The following is a 22,106-nucleotide window of genomic DNA, read 5'->3' on the forward strand; positions in this document are numbered from 1 at the left end:
GATATGCAGTGGTTGGAAATTGGGCAGCAAACCCTCCTTTGCTCTTCTCCACCTTCCTGGGACATTCATTCCCACCTTCCCCACATAGCTTCTCATTGGTGGGTGCACATTTCCTCTATAGCCACTAGGTGGCAGTCGTGTACAGATGAGAAGCCTCTACTTTGCTTTAAACAAGTCTCAGCTGTTTCTGTAGAATGGCCACAAGCTCTTTATTACATGCTGTATTCCGTGTGCGCTAGGTGTGATGGTTACTGCTCTGTGGTATCCATACACTATTTGATTGTTCTTTGGGAAATTATCCAACAGACCAATGTCTGTTCCTGTCTCTATGCCAGGAAAAAACATATCTCTTTGCCTTGGTCTTGGCATTTTGGGGTTGTTTAACTCCTAGGACCTACCTTAGTTGCTGTGGGAGACATTTCTGACTGGAAACTGTTGCTAGTAGCTCTTCTTCAGGGCCAGGTCCCCAACAGGTAGAACTGGGTTTGGAAGAAGTGAAAGGCATGGCAGAGCCTGGGGTTAGGGGACAGAGTGACTTCCAGGCTCTGTGGGAGGAGAGCTGCAGTCCCCTTTGTTCCCTGTGTGGTTTAATAGATTTTTATATAATTAATGATCCAAACTGCCAAATAACAGGAACTATCCTCCACAACCATTAAGAACTGAAAAAAGAGCCTGGCGTGGTGGCACACGCCTTTAATCCCAGCACTCGGGAGGCAGAGGCAGGCAAATTTCTGAGTTCGAGGCCAGCCTGGTCTACAAAGTGAGTTTCAGGACAGCCAGGGATATACAGAGAAACCCTGTCTTGAAAAACCAAAAAAAAAAAAAAAAAAAAAAAGAACTGAAAAAAGGCTAAAAGCCTTTTGTCAAGATGAAGAACATAAAATCAAATCCTTTGTGCTATCCATTTCTTTTTCATAGGCAAACACTTTTTTGTTGGCGGCTCATGAGGCTTCTAACAGGACTTATCTTTACCACACCATAACCCATATAGACCAGAAAACTGCTTTGCTGCCCCTTAGTCCCTGGTCCCGTAAGCAACCCTTCTTATTTCATTAGACACTATAGGAAGACTACAGACACTGCAGAAGGGTGTTGCAGAGCACACAGATGAATTCACTTTGGATGACATGCAGCCTCCCCCACTCCTTCCCCTCTAAATGCATGTAGTCTTCTGATTGTCCTTTAGAACCTGACTCATCTGAAGCAGTTGCTGAAGTTAGGATAAACCTCCCTAAGTTGCTTTAATCTGCTGGATATTGGCTGTGTCTGCTTTCTATTCCTGGTTCAGCCACTCCCTTGCTGGTGACCCTGTCAAACTGCTTGGTGTGTGATACCTTCATTTCTCTCTCACAGTGAGGTTTGCATATTTATCAGCCCTGCTCATGAAGAAAGGAGGCCTTACTGTGCAGAGAAGAAAGAGCTGAAGGGGTATTATGCTAAAGGGAGAGGAGGTGTCAGGAAATAGAGGACCCAAAGGCTGGGAATAAGAAAGGAAGAGGAAAAAGGAGTGGAAATCCAGGTAGTACAGGAAACAGCAGATAACCACTGTCTGCACCATCCAGTGCAAGTTGGTGTTACAGTTCTTTTAATTTCCTAAAAGCTGTTTCTTTCAGTTGTTCTTGTCCCTGGGTATGAATGACAAACATGAACTGTTGTTATCCTAAAGGAGCCTGTCTGGGTCTGCGGAAGCTGGCTTCTGGCTGGTGCTCTCCCAGACACTTCCCTAACCACTTCCCTTCCTTCAGACTCTGTTTCCTCTTCTGTAACAGAGGAGGTATTTGCAAGCTGCCATGAAGCTCAGTGAGGCTCTGTTCTGTGGTTTGTGAGACATGACCCTTCTTATGGAACGCATGCTCTTCCAGCATTGTGGAAATAGGGGATTTGATGTTCATGATGAAGGTTCCTAGTTCCCTTTGCTAATGAGGATGAGTCACATCATAAGCCCCTATGTGGTCCAGAAAACTAAAACGTAGGGAGGCAGTTCCTCTGTACAGCCTCTGAACAGCCTGCTGAAGACCTTCCCAGAGCAAGAGAAGCCTTTGTGGTGGTGCACGACTTTAGTCCCAGCAGTGGGAGAGAGAGGCAGCAGATCTCTGCATATAAAGCCAGCCTCATGTACATGAAAAACTACAAAATGCCTGGCTAGAGCAAGTGGTACTGTAATATCTGCTACTAAATTCCAGCTACATTAGTCTTCGTCCTGATGCATAATTACTTCTTTTTGTAGCTTCTACTTGGTGATTTGATTTGGAATAATAATTATGTAATTTTAAGTTATTATCATCTATATTTGTTTGAAATCTAGCTCCTCCCACTGTTGGTGTATTCTTTTACTATTTCATTGAGTTCTTATGTCTATCATACTTCTAACCCTTATTCCACCCTAATCCTTCTCAACCCCCAACACAAGGTAGGAGAGAAAGAAGGTTAGAGGGAAAGAGGGGCTTAGACCTCTTTAGACTACTTCCTGCTGATTAGGGTTGTTGGGTTCCTTGAGGCAAGTCTAATCTTCATCATCAGAATATCCAGCAATAGCAAGCCAGCAAGCCAGCAAACCCTGAAGCGGGTGGAGCAGCAGCTACCACAGGCTTTCTCAAGGCTCTCTCATTTATATCCTCTCAGTGACCCCCAGAATTAAACGGTCTGCAGCTGGTAAAGATCATGCCCCTCCCAGAGCATGAGATAATTATAGCTAATGGCTATGGACAAACTGAAGCAGCCCATATCCCACACCTGGGATTAAAACAAAAACATATTCATATAACATAATTATGTTTTTAAAGAAACAAAAACTCACTACATCCCACAGTAAGACCCGAGTTGTAAGGGATATTGGTTTTGTACTTAATGTATTCTTGACTGAATCATGTAAATGAATTTTGACGTATCCTAGATAAACCTGTTTTTTAATTTAACAAACATATTTACTAAGGCAACATTTCTTTAGGGTTAGGACTATCTATACCTCATTGATCTTATACCTGTATTATAGTCCATTTCCTCTCCAGGTGCCAGACTAGTGGGTGCAGTTGGCATTTGTCACTCTGGGAGTCACATCCTCCTCTCAGTGACCACAGTGATGATCTGGAAAAGCTGATAACAGTGATTGATAGCCAAACAGAGACAGATTGATTGCTGTCCTCGGTGCAGCATTCCTCTGTAAAAACCTACACCCAGCCTCGAATGGACTTCCTTATGTCTGCGGCTCCTGGAAGCCTTTCTTCCTGGTTCTCCAGATACAGTTATAGCTGAGCTAGAACAGCCACAGCTAGATACAGCTAGATACAGCTAGATACAGCTAGATACAGCTAGATACAGCTAGAACAGCCACAGCTAGATAGATAACATCTGTTTTCTGCCCTGTTTGTCATTTGTCAAAGATCTCAGTTTGTCATCAGTCTTTGTTGTGATTTTTACCATAGATCAGAACTGAAGCTAACATCCACTCAAAGATGAGTTTTACTAGGTGTATTTTGTCCAAGAGTGGCCATAAGTTCATAACATATATATATATATATATATATACGATTCAGTCAGGACTATTAGCTGACTTCTAATTTCAAGATCATAGCTGTCTTCCCATTGTACCCACTACAGGTGTCTTCCTTATGGACTCTGACTCCCATTTCTTCTCTGTGTTCTTGTTTTTCAGATTAAATCCTGAGCAGGTTCTGTACAGCCCTGGTTTCTATGTTTAAATGAACTTTGCTAGAGGATAGAAATTCCTGAACAAAGAATCCATCACTAGAAGTCTAGAAACCCTAGCACCTCCATTGAACATTACTGGCTTCCCTTTGAGTCTGAGATTTGTTCTGGATCTCAATGTGTATATTTCTTCACATACTAATTGTGAACTGTGGCCCTGAGTTCTCTCTTTTTGAACTTTTGCATTCAGTGAAATTGCTATAAAAATTTATGTTTCTTTCAGGGTGGCTCCTCTTTTTAGGGGCTGGGTTAAGGGGAGCTGGCCATTGGTTTGAGGGTTCCTGTTTGTTTTTGAGTTGGTGTTTCTTTCACTGTGTGGCACACCCTGATTTCGACAGCCCATTCCTCTTGCCCCTGCTTAGGGGATGCTTGGATTACAGCATGCGTTGTCATGCTTGGTTTCTGATGCTCATTCTGAGCCGTCTTAAGCTGACTTCCACAGTGCATGTGCTTAGCACTAGGAAATGGATTGCACTGGCGACAGCTGAGGATAGATCACTGCCTCCCAAGGAGCTGTGCACCTCTCAGCGCTGCAACCACAAGTTGTCTCTGCTGCCTCTCTGGTTTTTATTTCCTATGCTACTGTTTGTGATAAGCATCACTCTGTTCTTATGTAGATTCTCCTTGGTTTTGTTTGTTTGTTTGGGTTGGTTGCCTTTTGACTAGGGATTCTTTTGAGTCTGGGGTGCTCGTGTTGGCCTCGGGTGGGAGGAGAGCAACTCTGGAAGCCTTCCCACCCCTCAGGAACAGGTTGTGCCAACTGTGCCATCCATTCCGGTACCACTGCCGCTGGAACTGGTTCTGGCACCTGGTTTTGCATCAAATTGAAGGGTGTTTTGTTTTTTCAATTTTGTAGAGTCACTGAGCAGTGTTATATTTGAATGCCCCAGTGCTAATCAGTGAACCAGAACTTTCTGGGTCATGACATTACTTTGTCAAGTCAGTTTTCTGCAGAAAACCAAGACCATTGAGCTGGTGACTGTGGAGCTTGGCTTCCAGCTAGAAGCCCAGATTCCTGTATGTGCCTGACCTCCCTTCCCCAGTTTAGTAGGCTTCACGCGGAGAGTTAAGCTTTCAGATGCTCTTTCCTTGAAGTTGATGGATGGCAGTGGATTTGGCTGACTGCTCACAGGGTACTGTTGGGTAGAAGTGGAAATTCCAAAGTGAATTTTAAATTAGTGGTTTGGAGGTTTGGAATTGAGTTAGGTCAGTTTTTAAAACAGGAAGTGTCGATTCTTGGACACTGCTCTTACCAGAGCCATTTATTTCCCTGTAGTCACCATGTAACCTTCTGTTTAACTGGTGGACCTGTTAAAGTAAGAGCATTTTAAAAAGAATAATTGAGCTTTAATTTGCTTTTATTCTTTTAAATTTTCACTTAGCTTTATTGAGATTTTGTGTGTCAAAAAAATAGTGAGTGAGTGAGTATTTAAAGGGTTTGAGGTTTGTGCCTATCAGTATTTTCAGTTCTGTGTTTTGTCTCCTTGAAGAAAATGGGATCATTTTGCAGATAGGAACCCAGAGATACCCTAAGTCCCACCTTGAAGGCACAGTAAGCTTCAAGATGGAGCTTTCTGTGCAGTCCGTGTTCCAGGTTGTTTGCAGCTCAGAGGGGACTGGATGGCGCTGATCCTAAGACAGTCACCACTGAACCTTTAATTGTAGTCCGTGTCCTAATCATAGTTGTAAAGTGAGGTCAGAGTCAGGACTGACCCTCTGCTGTTGCCTCCTTTCTTGAGTCACATTTATCTGTACTTCTCATTTCAAACAAATGGTCTTACTGAAAAGCTTTGTGTTATTTCTAGGGAAGGATCTGTCCTCTAGGAGTGAAACCGACCTGGACTGCATTTTTGGAAAAAGGAGGAACAAGAAGCTTGCTCAGGTACCAGCTGTGGTTGTGCTGCTGTCTGTGTGTCCCCATTCTGCCTCTTCCCTGAGGATGAAAATGTCACAGATAGCTACTCACCTCACTCCTACCTAAACCTCTAGATCCTGAGGATGAGATGGACAGTGGATACATCCTCCATTGTACATGATGGCTTGTTTCAGAACCGGAAGGTACCAATGAACCCATAATTCATAGTCTATTAGATTCCATTGAGCTGTATATGCCACAGAATTTTTGTACTACTTCCAAATGTGAGAGACAGCCTGTCTGTCATCCTAATGTGAAAAAAACTAAAGACTTTAGCTAGATTGATGGAGAGAGTGAAAATTCATTTCAGCTAAGAAAATCTGAAGTTACTACAATTCAATTCCTCTGTGAGTCTGGTAGGCTGTGCCTTTTGGTGCTTTGTTCTTTTGTTGGTTCTTGCCAAGATCTGTGGTCACCATGGAACAAAAAGACAACTTCATTATCTCTAGCATTTTTCCAGACTGATGGGTATCTTTTTTTCCAGGGTAGTAGATATTTGTTACTCAGTGTTTAGAAACTTGAGAATTGTCTATGATGAAAGACTTTGCCAAGCAATTTCCTTTGCAAATTAGGGCTGGATTCCTATGTCACCTAGTCCCTCTCTGCCTCGTTCCTTTATCAGGAGGAATGTAGAGGAAGCTATTTCCTAGGGCTTCCAGTGGCCTGCTTAGCCTGGTGACTGCTGAGTCACATGGAAGGTGGCCTGTCCTCAGTGATGACGTGTTCTGATAGTGGAGGAAAATAGTTTTGTTCGTGTGATTGGTTTTAGATCAGAGTAGATAACACAGTAGATAAAGTAGAGTTGGGATCTGCAGAGCCCACATAAAAGCCAGGTGGATGTAACAGTGCATCTGTAATTACAGCTAAGGGGTCACGGGGGGGAGGGACACCACAGAGAATCTCTGGAGTGAGCTGGCTGGCCAGACCGGCAGAGATAGCAAACTGAATGAGAGACTTTGTCTCAATATATAAAGTGAAGAGCAACAGAGGAAGACAGCCAAAGTCAACCTCAGGTTTCCATTTATCTGTCCCCATGTGTGAGCACACACACACATACACACCATTCATATGAGAAAGAACTGTTGTAGTCTTGGTTGCTGATCCAGATCCAGGTAAAAGACTGCAGTGATAAGGAACCTGGGTTGAGAATGCCAAGGAAGCGCCGAAGCCCAGCTGTACCAAGAGAGCTGCTCCATTCACTGTCATTGTGTGCCTGGGCTTCACAAGCCTCCAGGTGCCACACAGTCACCTGTGGAGCCTGTTGGCCTGCAGATTCTGAAGTCTGCCTGTCTTTGGGGTATGTGGGTGTTGTTAGCCCATGTGCACAGTGAGGAGATCAGTCTATATTACAGTCATATGCATGCAGAAAACAATCCGTTTAACTGTGCTGAGAGCAATCAAAGGTCTCCCTATGTATTCCTATCTTGGATATACATTGGGTTTGCTTTTGAGTTCACGGTACAGATGCACCTTCCTTAAATAGTGTTGCTAAGAAACCTTACCATGTTACTTCCAACAGTCCGCACAGCAGGGCAAAGGCCTTGGATCAGATTGGTCTGGAAATGCTTGTTTTGTTTGGCTCCTCTTTCAGCTGGGCTATTGTGTTTCCTCCCTTGACCCCCATAGCAACACTGGCTTGAATTTATGTTTCGCATTGCCAAACATTGTACCTAACAATTTCATTGTATCTAATGTCTTAAGAAATCCATCTACTGTATTGTACATGTGGACTTTTTCATCTGTCAAGTACTTTTGGCAGGACAGTGAACATCTTAAAAGACAAAGGACTTGCTTTGTATCCAGTTCTGGGTTTCTAACTCGTGCATCATCCAGTATGGCAATGGTAGGGGGTTCAGTAAATAGAAATTTAACTGTATATCCTCTTGTACGAATTGAACTTTAGTTTTTGAATATTTTTTAAATGATGCCTTGCATAACTTTGGGGCTGGTATTTGTTTGAATATCTTCTCCTTTAGGAGAAGATCAAGGTGCCTGCGGTGCCAGTCACCATCCTCTGGTGTCCATAGTACATTTTTGTGGGGAGATTATTGGATAAATAGTTGCTTGTACTACTTTATGTTCTTGAAGATGAGTGCAGTTTGTCAGAGATTGGCTTTCAGACATTGTCTCAGGCTAGAGTAGTTTTCCAGACTGTTGCTGTTTCTCATTACTGCAGGACAGAAAGCATCAGTCACCACAGGCCTCTGCTCTGCCTTCTCTCTCCGCTCACGGTATTGGTGCTCAGCATTTCTTGCAGCTGTAGAGGCTCTAAGAGGAGCTTAGCTCCTGCCTGCATCTGAAGAAGAACTTGCTTAATGAGTGAAGGAGCATCACAAACTGTCAGTTTCTCAGAACTGTTAGTAAATTGCTCTGTGCAGGCATGGATGGCTGTCCCTGTCTGGTTTTTGAGTTCTTTCGTTCTTCACTTGGCTCCACATTCGTTGGAGAACAGTGAAGCAGAGTGCGCCCTAAGTTGGATTTGCCTGCATCCTCTGTGGAGACAAAGAAACAGTGAAGCAGAGTGCGCCCTAAGTTGGATTTGCCTGCATCCTCTGTGGAGACAAAGAAAGGACCTTGTGTACTGAATTGAAATTACTTGGCCCTTAGCTTGTTACTTCTGGGAATTATGGATATGTTCTCAATGGGGGTGGGGCTGCGTTAGAGAATGTCATTTCTCCGTGTGTGTGTGTGTGTGTGTGTGTGTGTGTGTGTGTGTGTGGTTTGTGTTTCTGTGTGTGTCCCACAGTTTGCAGATTGAAGTTAGAAGACACTGAAAAACAAATTCCATTAGTTCCTATCTGGGTGAACTTCCTGATACTTTCTAGTTTGCTCCCCCTCTCGTTTATTTTCCCTCCCCCCACCTTCCCAGTTTCCTTCCTCCATCCAGCTTATTTCCTGACTCAGCCTTATCACTAGAGAAAATACTCCTAAACCGTATCGAGGCTTGGAAATGGGTTACTAACAGTCTCACTTTGTTTCTTTAAACAACAAGCCTCTGGCATAGGCTCCTGGCAAGTAAGTGTTTATGTCATCACCATATGACCTGACTGAATTAGAACCCTGCATTGTTTTGTGTATACTTAAGACACCAAATTAATAATGGCTTTCTTTGTATGGCTTCTTTAAGTTTGTGCACCTTTCTCATTTCATGTTACACATCCACTTTAACATGCCTTGCTCATCATTTGATCTGAACACTGCTTCCATGCAGACCCCTTTCTATTTGGTTAGATTAATTCATGAGGCATTTTAGACTATTCTTCCTTTTCCTGGTTGGATGCAGTATCTTAAATCTCTTGTGAAAGAAAAAAATTTTTTTCTTCAAAATGTTAAAACATTTCTTACTTAAAATGTCTTTGAATTGGAGGCTTCTTTTTATCCATTCATTTCAGATTTCCATGCTAATACTTTATACTAGTAAGCTAGGTTGAGTTGGTAAGTAATTTAGAGGATGTGACCCTCCATCTCTGTCCTCACTGCAGAGCCAGGCACCAGAGAGGCAGGCATTTGTGATCTGCTAAGCACCTTTTAAAAGGTGGATATTCCTTTTAGTTAGAATAAATCTAGCCCATGTTCACAAACATGTGATGTGATACACTTGAATTCTACAGTTGATTCTTCTTCATCCATAATGATTTTCATAATGATTTGTTTGTCACTGTCTAGCCATTGATAACAGAACCAGATTCAAATAGTCTAAGTTGGAACTTTTGGTCCAATCTTTATCTCTTGAAGGTGAATTAATGAGCTGTGTAAAGTCTCATTGAATCAGTACATTAGAGGGTAGGACATGTAACCTGATCCCAGATTAACCAAGGGTGAGACTTGTAGCATGGCATTGGCCTGAGATGGCAGGTGCTTCTTTCTGTAGAGGGTTGTGCCTTTTGCTTGTCTGCCGCAGCAGATTGACTTGTTGCCTTCAGGTCTGGGTGCCATATTTTAAAGAGTGTGTTCAGAGATATATTCATGGAAAAGGTTTCTGAGATGTGTGCTGTGCACTGGAGCAGGCAGTAGAGCTGGGTGTGGTTCACAGGTGGGCTGTGAAGGGAGGAAGCAGGAGCTCAAAGTGGAGCTGCTCTGGGAGTGAAACAACTCAGACTGACCACTGGGTAGCAGCCTAAGATGCAACGGTGGGTGGTCCATTTCCAGCAGGAAGTCTTGGTAGGTAAGGCCCGTGAGCCTTCAGTCCTTAACTTGGATTCTGGAGGATGAGCACGTGGAATCACCTGTATGACTGCTGCTGGAATCCATGGTACATCGTGTTTTATTGAGCTACCAGCCATCATTTATTACTTAAGTTTTCTTTTCTTGTTTCTCATAGTGGACAACTGGGCTTTGTCCACTTATATTCTTTATCCAAGAGGTGGATATGAAGATCTTGAAGTGGTTGTTCAAGAGAGTGATGGCAAGGGTAAGGTGGATACTCCTTGGATATTGGATATTCCTTGTTTATCTGTAAACTCTGAATTATATGTCCTGGTAGCAGGTTCCGTTTTCCACCAAGGGCCTAGGCAATGCCTCCCATTCCACATGCTCTTACAGGTTCCTTATGACCTCTTCACCTCCACCTGCCCGTCCCCAACCTTGGGTGGCTTTGATTTTCTTGCAGCCAATAGACTAGCTGTGGGGATGCTGTGGAGCTTTGGAAGCTGTATGAGCTAGAGCATTTGCTTAGAGCCTTGAGGTGAGCAGTCATCTGCCTTGAACTGCTCAGTACTGAGAAATCCAGCACCCACATGGAGAGCCCTTGACTTTGCTAATGGCAGGCAAGGCCACAGGGAACTAGGAATAGAGACAGGCTTTGAAGGAGTCTGTGCTTCTAGTGCACAAAAGATGTCAAATTCCTGTGCCACTGGGGTCCCTACTTGCAAGTGTAACTGAGTGAGTAGTCTTTAAGTCAGGTACTGAAGGAAACTGTGATGAAGATGCTAAGATGCATGCTGAGGGAATGGCTGTATCTACTCTCTAAACAGGCAAAGCATCTATCTGTCTGCTCTAATAGATGTGTGTCTTTGGCTTTCCTTGGTAGCCAGAAAGGCTGGTAGTTTTCCATGTTTGTGTGTGGAATTGCATAGCCTGATGCTTCCTCCATTTCTCAATGTACTAAGCATGCTGTCTCCTGGATATGAGCAACTCTGTCTGCACACTTTTGCATTTGGACTTGCTTCCTTGTGCTTCAGTGCCTGCCAACGGCCTGAGGATGGAGGAGACACCTGGACCTTGTGGCTCCGGGGAGCTTGTATAGCAGGAGTAGAATGTGGGGGTGGAATTGGCCATGGGGGTACTTGCTTGCTCTGGGTTCAGAGCACAGGAGAAACCATTGCAGTGAGCAAGAAGCATTGCAGAGCCACTTTTCCTATCGAGCCCAGCCTTTGATAAAAGGACGAAGAGCAAGCTATTGACTTTTAGGTGTCCGTTCTATCAGTGGTCTGTTAATCACAGAGGATAAATTATTGTTCCTCAGAAACGGGAAGGACTACCTTGGCTTGAAGGCAGTTGTGCCTTTCTTTTATTTGTTTTTCCTTTATTGGTAGGGCTCACTTCTAGCCATTTGCTCCTTGGGGGTTTTGTTAAGGACTGAAGGGAAACTGAAGGGCACTCTTGATTTATCTCCTATCCTTTCCTTTTGGTCACTCCACGGGGCTAAAATAGCCGAGTTGGCTTTAATATGTCGCCATTAGAGACCAAACATTAGCTGCAATAAACCATCATGCCTCACAATGAAAAATGTCCCCTGATTGGCTAATTAATCAGTCAAAGGGGAATGACATGGCTCTCGGCTTGAGGGACTCTGCTAGAGAGAAACAGGCTGTTGATAAATGGTTTTCCAACAAATTCATATATCAAGGAAACTTAGTCATTTTTTAACTACAGTTTGTGTGACTGCAATTTTTTCCCCCAACTTTTTCTTTTCTGCTGCCCTTGCTGTTTAGGCAGTGTTTGTGTGGTTGATAGAAAAGTATAGGATTTTAGATAGGAGAAAATAAGTGCTCTCTACTTACTCACATGTTAGGCTGATGGGTTTCTCCTCTCTGGGCTTATTCAGAGGTGAAGTCTAACAGCTTTCTACATAATAATTTGTGAGATTCTCCTTGCAAGCCTTCCTTCAAAGTTAAACTCTCCAGGCTGCGGTTCGCACTGCCTGAGGCTAAGTCCTGGACCAAGTGGTTGCTGTCCTCTCCAAGTTCATATTTTCTCATCTTTAAATGGGGCAAGGGTTCCCCTTGCTTTGGCTGTGAGGGGGAGGGAGGTCACCCATGTGGCATTTGCAGTGGTGGCCAGCACATAGAATGGACTCTTAAAATGTCTGCTACTTATTTTTCTTATCGAATTAAAACTACCCATAGGTGTGGAAATGTTAGGATGCATGGAGTAGCTCATGATGAAAAAGAGCATTCCTCCCACACCCCTGCTGCTCCAGCTCGCCTGCCTGCTCCCTACAGTGCCTTCACTCCTTTTACCTTTGTATTTTAATATAAAATCTCATATTGATATTTCTTCCTTTTTTTTTTAAATTTGCCTCATAAATTTTATTCATGATGCAGGTCAGTTTCTTCCATTCCCAAAGCACATCTCTTAGTAACCTGGAAAGATACAGGAAATTCTCACAGCCTCCAGAGATGGAAGGTGAGAGGAGAGGCTGGGGACTGGGGACACTGCAGTCTCAGCCTTCCCGTCCAGGCCTCTTACCAGAGTATAACTGATCCTCACTATCACCCCTCTCACCCATTCAATTCTGTGATAAAGACAAGAAAATCCATTCCTATTTAAAAACAAAATAGCCAGGACATGAGATTCTGACCACCAGTGGAGAAGGGAGGTAAAGGGAGCAGGTGCTGTCACTGCCTGTTCAGGGCCTGCTTCCTTACTGTATCATTCAGCCCCTGATTATCCCCCTCATCCACTGGTACTGCACAGAGCTGATCATAGGTGGTTCTGACTCAGTGTCTTTAGTAGTTACCAACTTAGTAGCTAGATAACATTTAAGTCGTTGTATAATTAAATTGATCAATGGATTGAACTTTAATGCTAAGCTAATATGGGTTTCTTTACCTGTTGGTGACAAAGGCAGCTTAAGGGAGGAAAGAAGGGTTAACTTTGCCTTCTAGTTCCAGGGTTATATAACAGCAAGAATGTGAGGCAGCTAATCACATTGCCTCTATAGTCAGGAAGAGATGAAGATAAGATAGCTTGTGGGTCTCAGGGATTGAAGTCCACTTCTCAGACCTGGTAACAAGCACCCTTTCCACTGAGGCATCTTCAGTTTGGAACTGTTGCCCATTGGATGGTGCTGCTCCCATTCAAGTCTGTCCTCCCCAGTTACTAAGCTTTCTGGAAGAACCTAGAGACAACAGGAAAGTGTATCTCTGTGGTGGTCCTAAATCTAGCCAGGTTGACAGTGAAGATTGACCATCACAGTTATGCATACTAAGAGGTAATTAAATCATTTAGATAGTAGGCCTAATTTCAACGGAAGGAAAGGTGTTTTCTAGCTCACAGATCAGTTGATGTGCTCCTGGAGTGACACAATCCAAGTCCCTGAAGAAAATTGAACTTAAAGCCAGCCAGTGAAGTCTGAAAGTAGTCTGTAGTTATAGAAACTATCGAGTATAGAGGAGTTACAGGCTTAATGCCCTCATAAAGACAGAAACAGAAGTCCAAAATGTAGGATATAGCTCAAGACAACCGGCACAATTTTGACTGTGAGCCCAGGGTGTAGGAGGGAAATGAGGTAGTGGACAAAACGGTGCTGTGTATAGAGAGACCCAATGCATTGTAATAACCATGTGTCTATGGAGGCTTGTTCCAGACTTCATTTGGCCATACACGAGTGGCTAAAGGCTGGTTCTTGATGTGTCTTAAATGCTAATACTTCCTTTATTTGGTGTACTGTTGGTGTGAATGTGTAAGGAGGTTTCTTGGCGTCTTACTGACATGTATGGTTTGCTTGGTTTTTTATGGTGGTTCGCATCAAACCCAGAGTCCTGTGCATACTAGGTAAGTGATCAACCACTGAGCTATTGTATTATAAAACTTGTTGAAAAGAGTATGGACGTGCCTCAGTTAGGGTTTCGTTGCTGTGAAGAGACACTAGGACCATGACAACTCTTATAAAGGTCAACAGTTAGTTGGCCTGGCTTTTGGTCCATTATTATCATGGCAAGAAGCATGGAGGTGCACAGGCAGACATAGTGCTAGAGAAGTGGCTGAGAAGTCTACATTCAGATTGGCAGGCAACAGGAAAAGAGTGACACTGGGCCTGGCTTGAATATTTGAAACCTCCAACTTTCTCTAACACTTTCTCCAATAAGGCCACACTTCTTAATAGTGCCACTCCCTATGAGCCTGCTATAGGGGCCATTTTCGTTCAAACCACCACAGAGAGCTTTTTAAATTTTTTTTCTTTGCTTATTTTAACATTGTACAAAATAAAATTTTTTATAGGTTTTTGTTTGTTTGGTTTTGGTTTTGCTTTGAGGCAGGGTTTCTCAGCAACTTAAGACTATACAGTCTTTTCTCGAATCCAGGAGTCCATTTGTCTCTGCCTTGCTGAGAGCTGGGATTAAAGCTTGAGCCCCAGCCAGGCGTTGGTGGCGAATGCCTTTAATCCCAGCACTCGGGAGACAGAGGCAGGCGGATTTCTGAGTTCGAGGACAGCCAGGGCTACACAGAGAAACCCTGTCTCGAAAAACAAAAAACAAACAAACAAACAAAAAAAGCTTGTGCCCCCATGCCTGACTTTGTTTTTGTTTGTTTGTTTACAGGTTTTAATGATGTGTTCTTTACCATTTTCTTCCACTCTACCAAAGACAGCTTAATTGTTTTGTGTGGTAAATTTAAAATGTCATCTCTCTTAAGATACTCTTAGTCTTTCTGTTAAGTGTACTAATGATAATAGAAGTCAGGCTGTTAGCATAAAGTAAATGTTTTGGATCTCTCTGGAATCTAATGCCCATTCCTTTGCATACCCTTGAGTCTCTAGAGAGCTAAGACTCCCTCCTTTCAGTCATGTGAGCACACAGGAGAGAAGTGAGGTGAGGGAGTGGAGTTCCTGGTTCCTCCTGGGCCCACTGTCACCTCTTCTCATTGCTGGGGAGGAGCAGCAACTTAAGACTATACAGTAAGTGGAAGGGTTTTGCTATCATTCAGGATCTGGTACAGGCAGAAGTCCCCAAATCGGAGGCCTTTTTAAAGGAGGTGCTTTTCTCGTGTCACGGAGGGTTGGAATACAAAGCTTCTTCTTGCCTGGAATATTGGAGTTCAATTGCTGTCCCCATACTAGTAAAATTCCTACAGCCTGGGGTGGCATGTCTTTGGTGTCTGCATAGCACAACATGTATGACAAATGGAGTGTCCTCCGCCAGGGAACCAGCTGTGTGTAGCTTGAAAAGCCTCACCTTGAATCATCTGTTTGTGCTCCTAGAAGGTGTGGCTTGTGACTTGCCCCAGAGGCTTCTGGATTCAGTGCCATCTTACCTTTTCTTTTTTAAAAAAAAACAAAAACAAAAAACTTATTTTCCATCCTGCTCACTGCCTCCCTCCCAGTCACCCCTCCCACAATTTTTCCACCCTCCCCCTTCTCCTCTGAGCAGGTAGGGGCCCCTGGGTGTCCCCCTACCCAGGCACACCAAGTCTCTGTGAGGCTAGGCACATCCTCTCCCCTGAGGCAAGCCCAGCTAGAGGAATATATCCACTTACAGGCAACAGCTTTTTGATTTGCTCCTTTATTTGGAGTTGTGGGTTCTCTCCCGTGAGCACTTGTTTATCAGCAGAGTGCAGTGGTACTAGGTATGTCTTCGCTTCCCCTTCGCTGCAGAGGAATGCTGCTCCTGTGCCACATTTAGATGGTTCTAGTGTGTGTAGTCTTGTTGCTGTTGCCCTTTGGCCAGCACAGTCATGGCCAGTGCGGAGGTACCATGCCTTATGACAGCTGTGTTTCTTTAGCAGGGATCTTGCTGCCCCTTGGAATGCAGTTCCCAGAGGTAGAGTGGTGCCAGGAACTCTTTCTCACTATAGAGCTTCTCTCAGAGGCAAACCTGCCCAGCTGACCTTGGTCTAGTCTTTTGAATGGAGATGGCTTAAGTCGGACTGGGGCTCACGTTCCCATTATGTCACTCAGTCCTCAGAATGATTGGCAATTTTATAATTGCACATCACCTCCAGAAAAAGGAAGCCAAGGTCCAGAGAGAAAAAACTTGCTTAGTCCACCATGAAGCAGGACTGAGAGTTCCAGGCTGTGCTTCTGTGTGAAGAATTTAAAAATGAAATAAACCCCAGTGCCAGTGCAGTCCTCACTGCCTGCCCCAATGTTCTGGGTTCCCGAATGAAAGACACACACAGCCTTTATACTTTTATATGCCTAGATCGGTTCAATGGCTGGGCCACTTTCTAACCTCCGTGTGGTTAATGCATCCCCACCCCCTGCCGCCGATAATTCCAAGTTATTACTTACTAAATCCTACATTCTTTCTTAGCTGCTTTGGACCCAGGTGGACTGCACTCTCCCAGCTCCTCCCTGGGAGCTGTGCCTCCCTGTCCTTCACTCTCCTCAGGCATGGGGCTCTCCTCTCCTCATGGTGTGGGGATCTCCTTCTCCCTTCTCCCTGTCCCTAGCCCAGGAATCCTAAAAATCCCTTCTCTGTCTGCCCTACTCACCCATTGGCTGTTGACATCTTTATTTACCAATCAGAACCAACTGGGGGCAGGGCCCCTTAGTGTCTTATATGCAGACATTCTTGCAATCAGGTTTTTGGGGGAACATAATTAGCCTGAGAATACAAGCAGCTACATTTCCCCCTTTGTCCAGTTAAAAAGGCCTTTTCTCTCAGGTATACATTGAAGATAATTATAACAATTATGTAAACTGTAAAGTATGATATACACTAATAATGTCTAGTCTATCAATTTTGTCAATTTAGACACACTACTCGATCATCTATCCTAACTTAAAGAGTTTGAAATTCTATACCTGAATTATGTTTTGATTTTAACTTGAATTAACAATCTGAAAACCATCCTTTCAAATTTAGAACATCTTCTTTAATGCTAAACAACTTAAGTTCAATTATGAGACTTTAGTTTTCAAACCTGTCAGAAATCTGAGAAGGAATTAAATATTACCTGAAAATGAAGGAAGCACAAAAAATTATACAAATTGCTCTGGGCTCTGCTTCAGCTGGGGAGCCTAGGGCCTACGTAGATGAAAAGCTTCACCATTACCTTTAGCTGGTCAGCCAGAGCCTAGGCCTTGATCAGTTGCTTCTGATAGAGGCAAGGTGAGTTGCAGTTTGTGCTTAGCAAACCCTCAGTGTACCTTCTGATTTCCTTGCTTCCTGTCTGCACTATTTTCCTCTGCAGGGTGAGCCATGATTGCCTCATGATGCTAGAAAGAAGTCACTGTTGCTGCTGCTGTGGCTGTTGTTGTTGAGACAGGGTCTCCCTATGCAGTTCATGCGAGCTTTGAGCTCATAATGTAACCTAAACGGTCCTCAAACTTGAAATCTCCCTGCTTCCCCTTCCCAAGTGCTAGATTTTAAGTGTACACCTCTGCCTATCCTTCTTTAGGGTTTTTAATTCTAGGATCCCATTTCTCAGGAAGTGTTTTCATAAATGTCTTATCTCAACCGTCCTAAGCAAAGACAATAAATCTAGAGCAGAAACTTTTCTTAGGACCCTGTACGATGCAGTTACCTTATTAAATTTAACCTTGGCCAGATCTGTGGATGCTGCACTAAGTAGTACAGGCCCTGCACCAGGGTCCATTGTCTTGGCTGTGGGAAGGCTGGGATAAGAGTGGTTCCCTTTGCTTTTGAGGCTAGCATAGCACTAAAAAAATCCTACTTGTTCCCAGCCAGATCATGTACGTGAACACCATTCTGTTTTAGTTAGCTGTGGCCAAAAAAGCCCAATTTACTAAGTAAATGGTTCAGTTGAAGAACCATGGAACAGTGCTCCCTGGCATTGGGTGACACCCTGTGGTGGCTTTGGATCACACTGGCACACTTCAGCTGCACAGGTTTGTTTCTATGTCATGCAGTCTACAGTCATCAAACCCTAGAAATAGCACCAGATCTGTATCTCAGGCTTTTACTAGGTTACAGTCCTGCATAAGATCTCACTTTGTGGAAGTGACAGCAGAGGTAGAAGGATGTTAATTAAGCAAATCAATGTAACAAGGTAAATGAGACTTACAGTCCAGAAATAACAAACAGAAATGAGACCACTTAGTAAGTAGCAAGAGCAGGTCTGTCATCATTTCACAGACCTGCACCGAAGTCCTCTGAATTCTAGTCATGACTTTCCACAGGAATTCAACCCATCTGAGCTTCACTGGTCAGCCAGAACTACAGTCCCAGCATTGGCTCCTGAGTTCCTCATGCAAGCATGGGTAGAAAGTCACACTAACCAGAAAAACTTCCTGGCCCAATAATGTCCTATGGCCCATGTTCCCATCTGTCTTGGAAAATAGTGCCTTCCCTTGGCCTCCGGCTAAGTGACTCTTACCAAATGGCTGTGTGCTGTGACTGTAGATAGCAGGCCTCTGTGCCGAGTCACATGCACGGGTCACACTTTTGTCTGATAAACCACAGCTGAGAGAGACAGGTAGGATGACAGCTGTAATGCTCTCTCCCTTGGATATGGCCACCTGGTTCTGCCTTCTCTGGAGGCCTTTTCCTGGTCTCATGTCTATCAAAGCCAAGTGGGTGTTGAGGGAACTACATGGGAATCTCTTAACGCAGAATAAGCTGTGTTGTGGAGCCACGGCAGGAAATGCAGGCGACAGTCTTCACCTGCCTGGCTACTCTCAGGCCTGTGAGAAACCCTGCACTCTAAAGCCTGTACTAAAGCCCAGCACTGACACACTGATGCACACACCCTTCACTGCTGTCAGCTTTACTGCTCATGAGTATGGGATTTCAAACTACTAGCATAAAACTGCAGGCTTACAGTAAAACATTTAACTTAGTGACTTGCACTGCCATTTTTGTGACTATTTCTTCTAAGTATAACAAAATAGATCTTTTAATGGCAACATTAAGAAACTTTTCTCAATACCATGCGTATTGAAATAGTTTAAATAAGCTAGCTGCAGCTTATCAGGTTTTAAGAAATTAGAGGTCACCATTCCTAATTCCTTTCTGTAAAAGTAGGTTTAGGTACAAACTCAGGTTTTTAAAGTTTATGTGATGGAGGTTTGTTTTAGTTAGAACTTTACTGCTGTGAACAGACACAATGATAAAAGCAACTCTTATAAAGACAACATTTAATTAGGACTGGCTTACAGGTTCAGAGGTTCAGTCCATTATTATCAGGGCAAGAACATGGCAGCATCCAGGCAGGCATGGTGTAGGAGGAGCTGAGAGTTCTAGATCTTCATCTGAAGGCTGCTAGCATAATACTGGCTTCCAGGTAGCTAGGTCTAGGGTGTAAAAGCCCACGCCCACAACGACACACCTACCCTAACAAGGCCACACCTCTAGTATATTCAAACCATTACAAAGGTGTCTTTCTTTCTTTCTTTCTTTCTTTCTTTCTTTCTTTCTTTCTTTCTTTCTTTCGATTTATTTATTTATATGAGTGCACTGTTGCTGTCTTCAGACACACCAGAAGAGGTATCAGATCCCATTACAGATGGTTGTGAGCCACCATGTTGTTCCTGGGAATTGAACTCAGGACCTCTGGAAGAGCAGTTGGTAAGTGCTCTTAACCGCTGAGCCATCTCTCCAGTGGTCTGCTTCTTACAAATAGCAGAAAATGATATGTAAACAGAATACATTTCTGAGCATCATTGATCATAACCACTAAGTAAGACGTAACATGTTCTTCCCCTAGAGGATGGCTCTTTGACCTTGTGAGTGATGGCTGTGTTTCCTACAGGCCATTCTTCCTTGTGCAGTTTAGGGTGTCTTTTGGAAAGCTGGCACCAGGTGGAGCTCCTGAGTAGTAGCTTTCACTGCCTCCAGTTCATGGCTAAAGACACTTAAATACTCAGTCTCTGCCTTAAGTAGATAGGTTGACATTTTTAACCAATTTCTAGAAAGCTGCTGTATGATTGCAGAGACACAAATTCAAAATAATTCCTTTTCCTCCACTTAAGATAAAAGATGGTTTCCCCTTTTGAGAGTTGCAAAAGCAGCAGGTGACTGAAAGGAGATCAGCTAGGTCCAGTTTGTTACCAGTGTGCTGCCCCACACCCCCATCCGTGGTGCAGCTTCAGAATTACCTGCTGGACTGTTTGCTCTCAAGAGTCCTAGCTACTAGCTGGGCTGATTAAAGGAATGTAACTATGTTTTTTCTTCATTAATAATTTCCATTGTAGAGCTGGAGATGTAGCCTAGCAACCACCCATGGGGTAGAGGCAAGACCACGCTGTAGAAGAGCACGTACTTGCGGGTAGAGGAAGGTTGGAACTAGATGGGCTTCAGTTGAAGCTGTGGCCAGTGCCTCATATTAGTTCTTCACCCCACCCAACTCCTAGGTGTCCTGTGGATTATAGATATTTGGAAGCATGCGGTCAATTAACAAAGCTATATTGTGGCCTTCTTAGAGCTTTTTCTGTGTTAATGAACTCAGCCTTCCTCCTAAACGTCACTTAGTCATCGTATGTAGAACCTATTTATTTATTTATTTATTTAGGCTCCTTGGATTAAATTGTGGAAAGATATTCTGCATGACTAAGAGAAGAAACCACTGGTCAAGAAAAAGAAGTGAAGACAGAGCAACTTTGCCAGATTAAGATTGTGTGGAGTAAGCTGATTGGTTTCATAGTGCTTCCCATGTCCTGCGTGGTCCAGTCATCCCCATAGCTGAGGAGACTATACTGAGACACCAGTGCATTTTAGAAACCTTGGATACTACTCAGCCCTGTGAGATGTATACTATGTCCTTACTCTATAAACTGTAGCATTGCCAAATAGTACTGGAGATAGTCTGCCCCAGGTTCCATGCCCTGGAGTAACTTTTGCAACCCTCTGCCTATACTTAGGAGTCATTATTAAGTAAAATTAGGGTTCTTTAAACACAAGAGCTGTGACACTAGGCAGTTGATCAGATAACAGAAATTATTATCAATGACTAACAGGTGAGCAGCATATATACCATGAACACACTGAACAAAAAGACAATTTGTGCCCCAGTCAAGATTATGTCAGATGTTATCACACTTATTAGAACTGTGAAGTTTAAATTGTATTTTTCTGCAACTTTGCATTTAGTATTTTCAGACTGTGGTTAAGCTTGGAAACCTAAGCCATAAGAAAGAGAGTTGTTGTAGAGAATCTGGGAAGTTTTAGAGCTAAACAAATAGAATGGCAGTCTGGAAAGCATGCCTGGTGAGCTGGGTAATCCATATAATTGAGAATTGTTGTCATGGTTTTTGTGTGTCTGTCCTCCAGAAGACAGGCTGATGCCAAGTGGATATGGAGTAAAGGCAGAAATGCAAGGCCATCAGTCAGCACAGTGCCCATGTCAGAGTTTTGCACATTAATCTCTACCCTGGTTAAAATTCTTTTGTACTCCACATGGCCTAGGGGGACCTGTGCCTTCAGTCCTTGACTCTGACTTCATGGTAAAGCTCTTCTTCCTAGACTGCCCATTGTTCAGGTTTTACCCAGCATGCCCAGCAGATGAGTCATTCCTGTGCATCACTGTGTGCTTCTGTAACCAGTTTTAGCTCCATCCTTTCTTCATCACATCCCCATGTGATCCTACTGGTACGCTAACACTCCAGCTTTGCCACCACAGGACTTGCAGCATCCCTGGCTACTTCCCTGTATTAAAACACCTGATGGATGCTTCTGTGACTGAAAGAGTTCAGCATAAGCCTCCTTTAGGCACTTAAAGCAATTGTTCTGTTTTTGCTTTTCTGTACAAATCCTTTGTTCAGATGAATGGGGTGGAAGCTTAGATACCATGAGGATCATGTGGTGTTCATGAGTGAGAACATGTTTGTGATTGTTGGTTCGTAGTGGCTGTCATATTTGGAACTCTCTAGCATATACCTGTATGTTAAAAGTGAGGTCACTTTGATTTTTAACACTGACCAACTTCAGTGACACTGTTTTGAAAGTCTTGGAGATTCATTTTTTTTCCTATAATCAGTGAGTAAGTCATGAAGTTCTCAGGTAAATGCTTAGTTTTTCCATAAAGTGATATTAATTGCTGGAGATTTTGGTTGATAGCTTCCAAAGGGTGCTTTTGCTTCTTTGAGTGTTGGGGTGGGACCTGAGCCAAGCCTTTGTAGCTAAGCAAGAGAAGTTTCTATGCACTTACTTGTCTGAGATGGAGGTTCGATAACCTTTAGCCCTGGATATTTAAGAAACATCAACAATAACCAAGTCTCCTATGTAGTCCTGGCTGGCCTGGAACTCCCAACTATCCTTTGCCTCCTGAGTACACCACCAGGCCTGGCTTGAGGTGTGGGTGTTTGTTTGTTTTTTTCTCTTGTAGATCCAATAGACATTTTTTAATATTGAAATTTCACCTA

The 22,106-nt window shown here is 43.5% G+C and overlaps 1 protein-coding gene across 1 annotated transcript in view; it reads left to right on the forward strand.

Annotated features, from left to right (window-relative positions):
- Window positions 1-22,106, forward strand: part of Pinx1 (PIN2 (TERF1) interacting telomerase inhibitor 1) — a 60,445-nt gene that overhangs the window by 12,667 nt on the left and 25,672 nt on the right. Inside the window, exon 6 of the mRNA XM_021181999.2 lies at window positions 5,511-5,587. Within this exon, the coding sequence (XP_021037658.1) occupies window positions 5,511-5,587 (77 nt within the window). The remainder of the gene's footprint in view (window positions 1-5,510; window positions 5,588-22,106) is intronic.

This window comes from Mus caroli, unplaced genomic scaffold (assembly GCF_978045245.1).
Source record: "Mus caroli unplaced genomic scaffold, Mus_caroli_1 scaffold_12, whole genome shotgun sequence".
Classification (NCBI taxonomy): domain Eukaryota; kingdom Metazoa; phylum Chordata; class Mammalia; order Rodentia; family Muridae; genus Mus; species Mus caroli.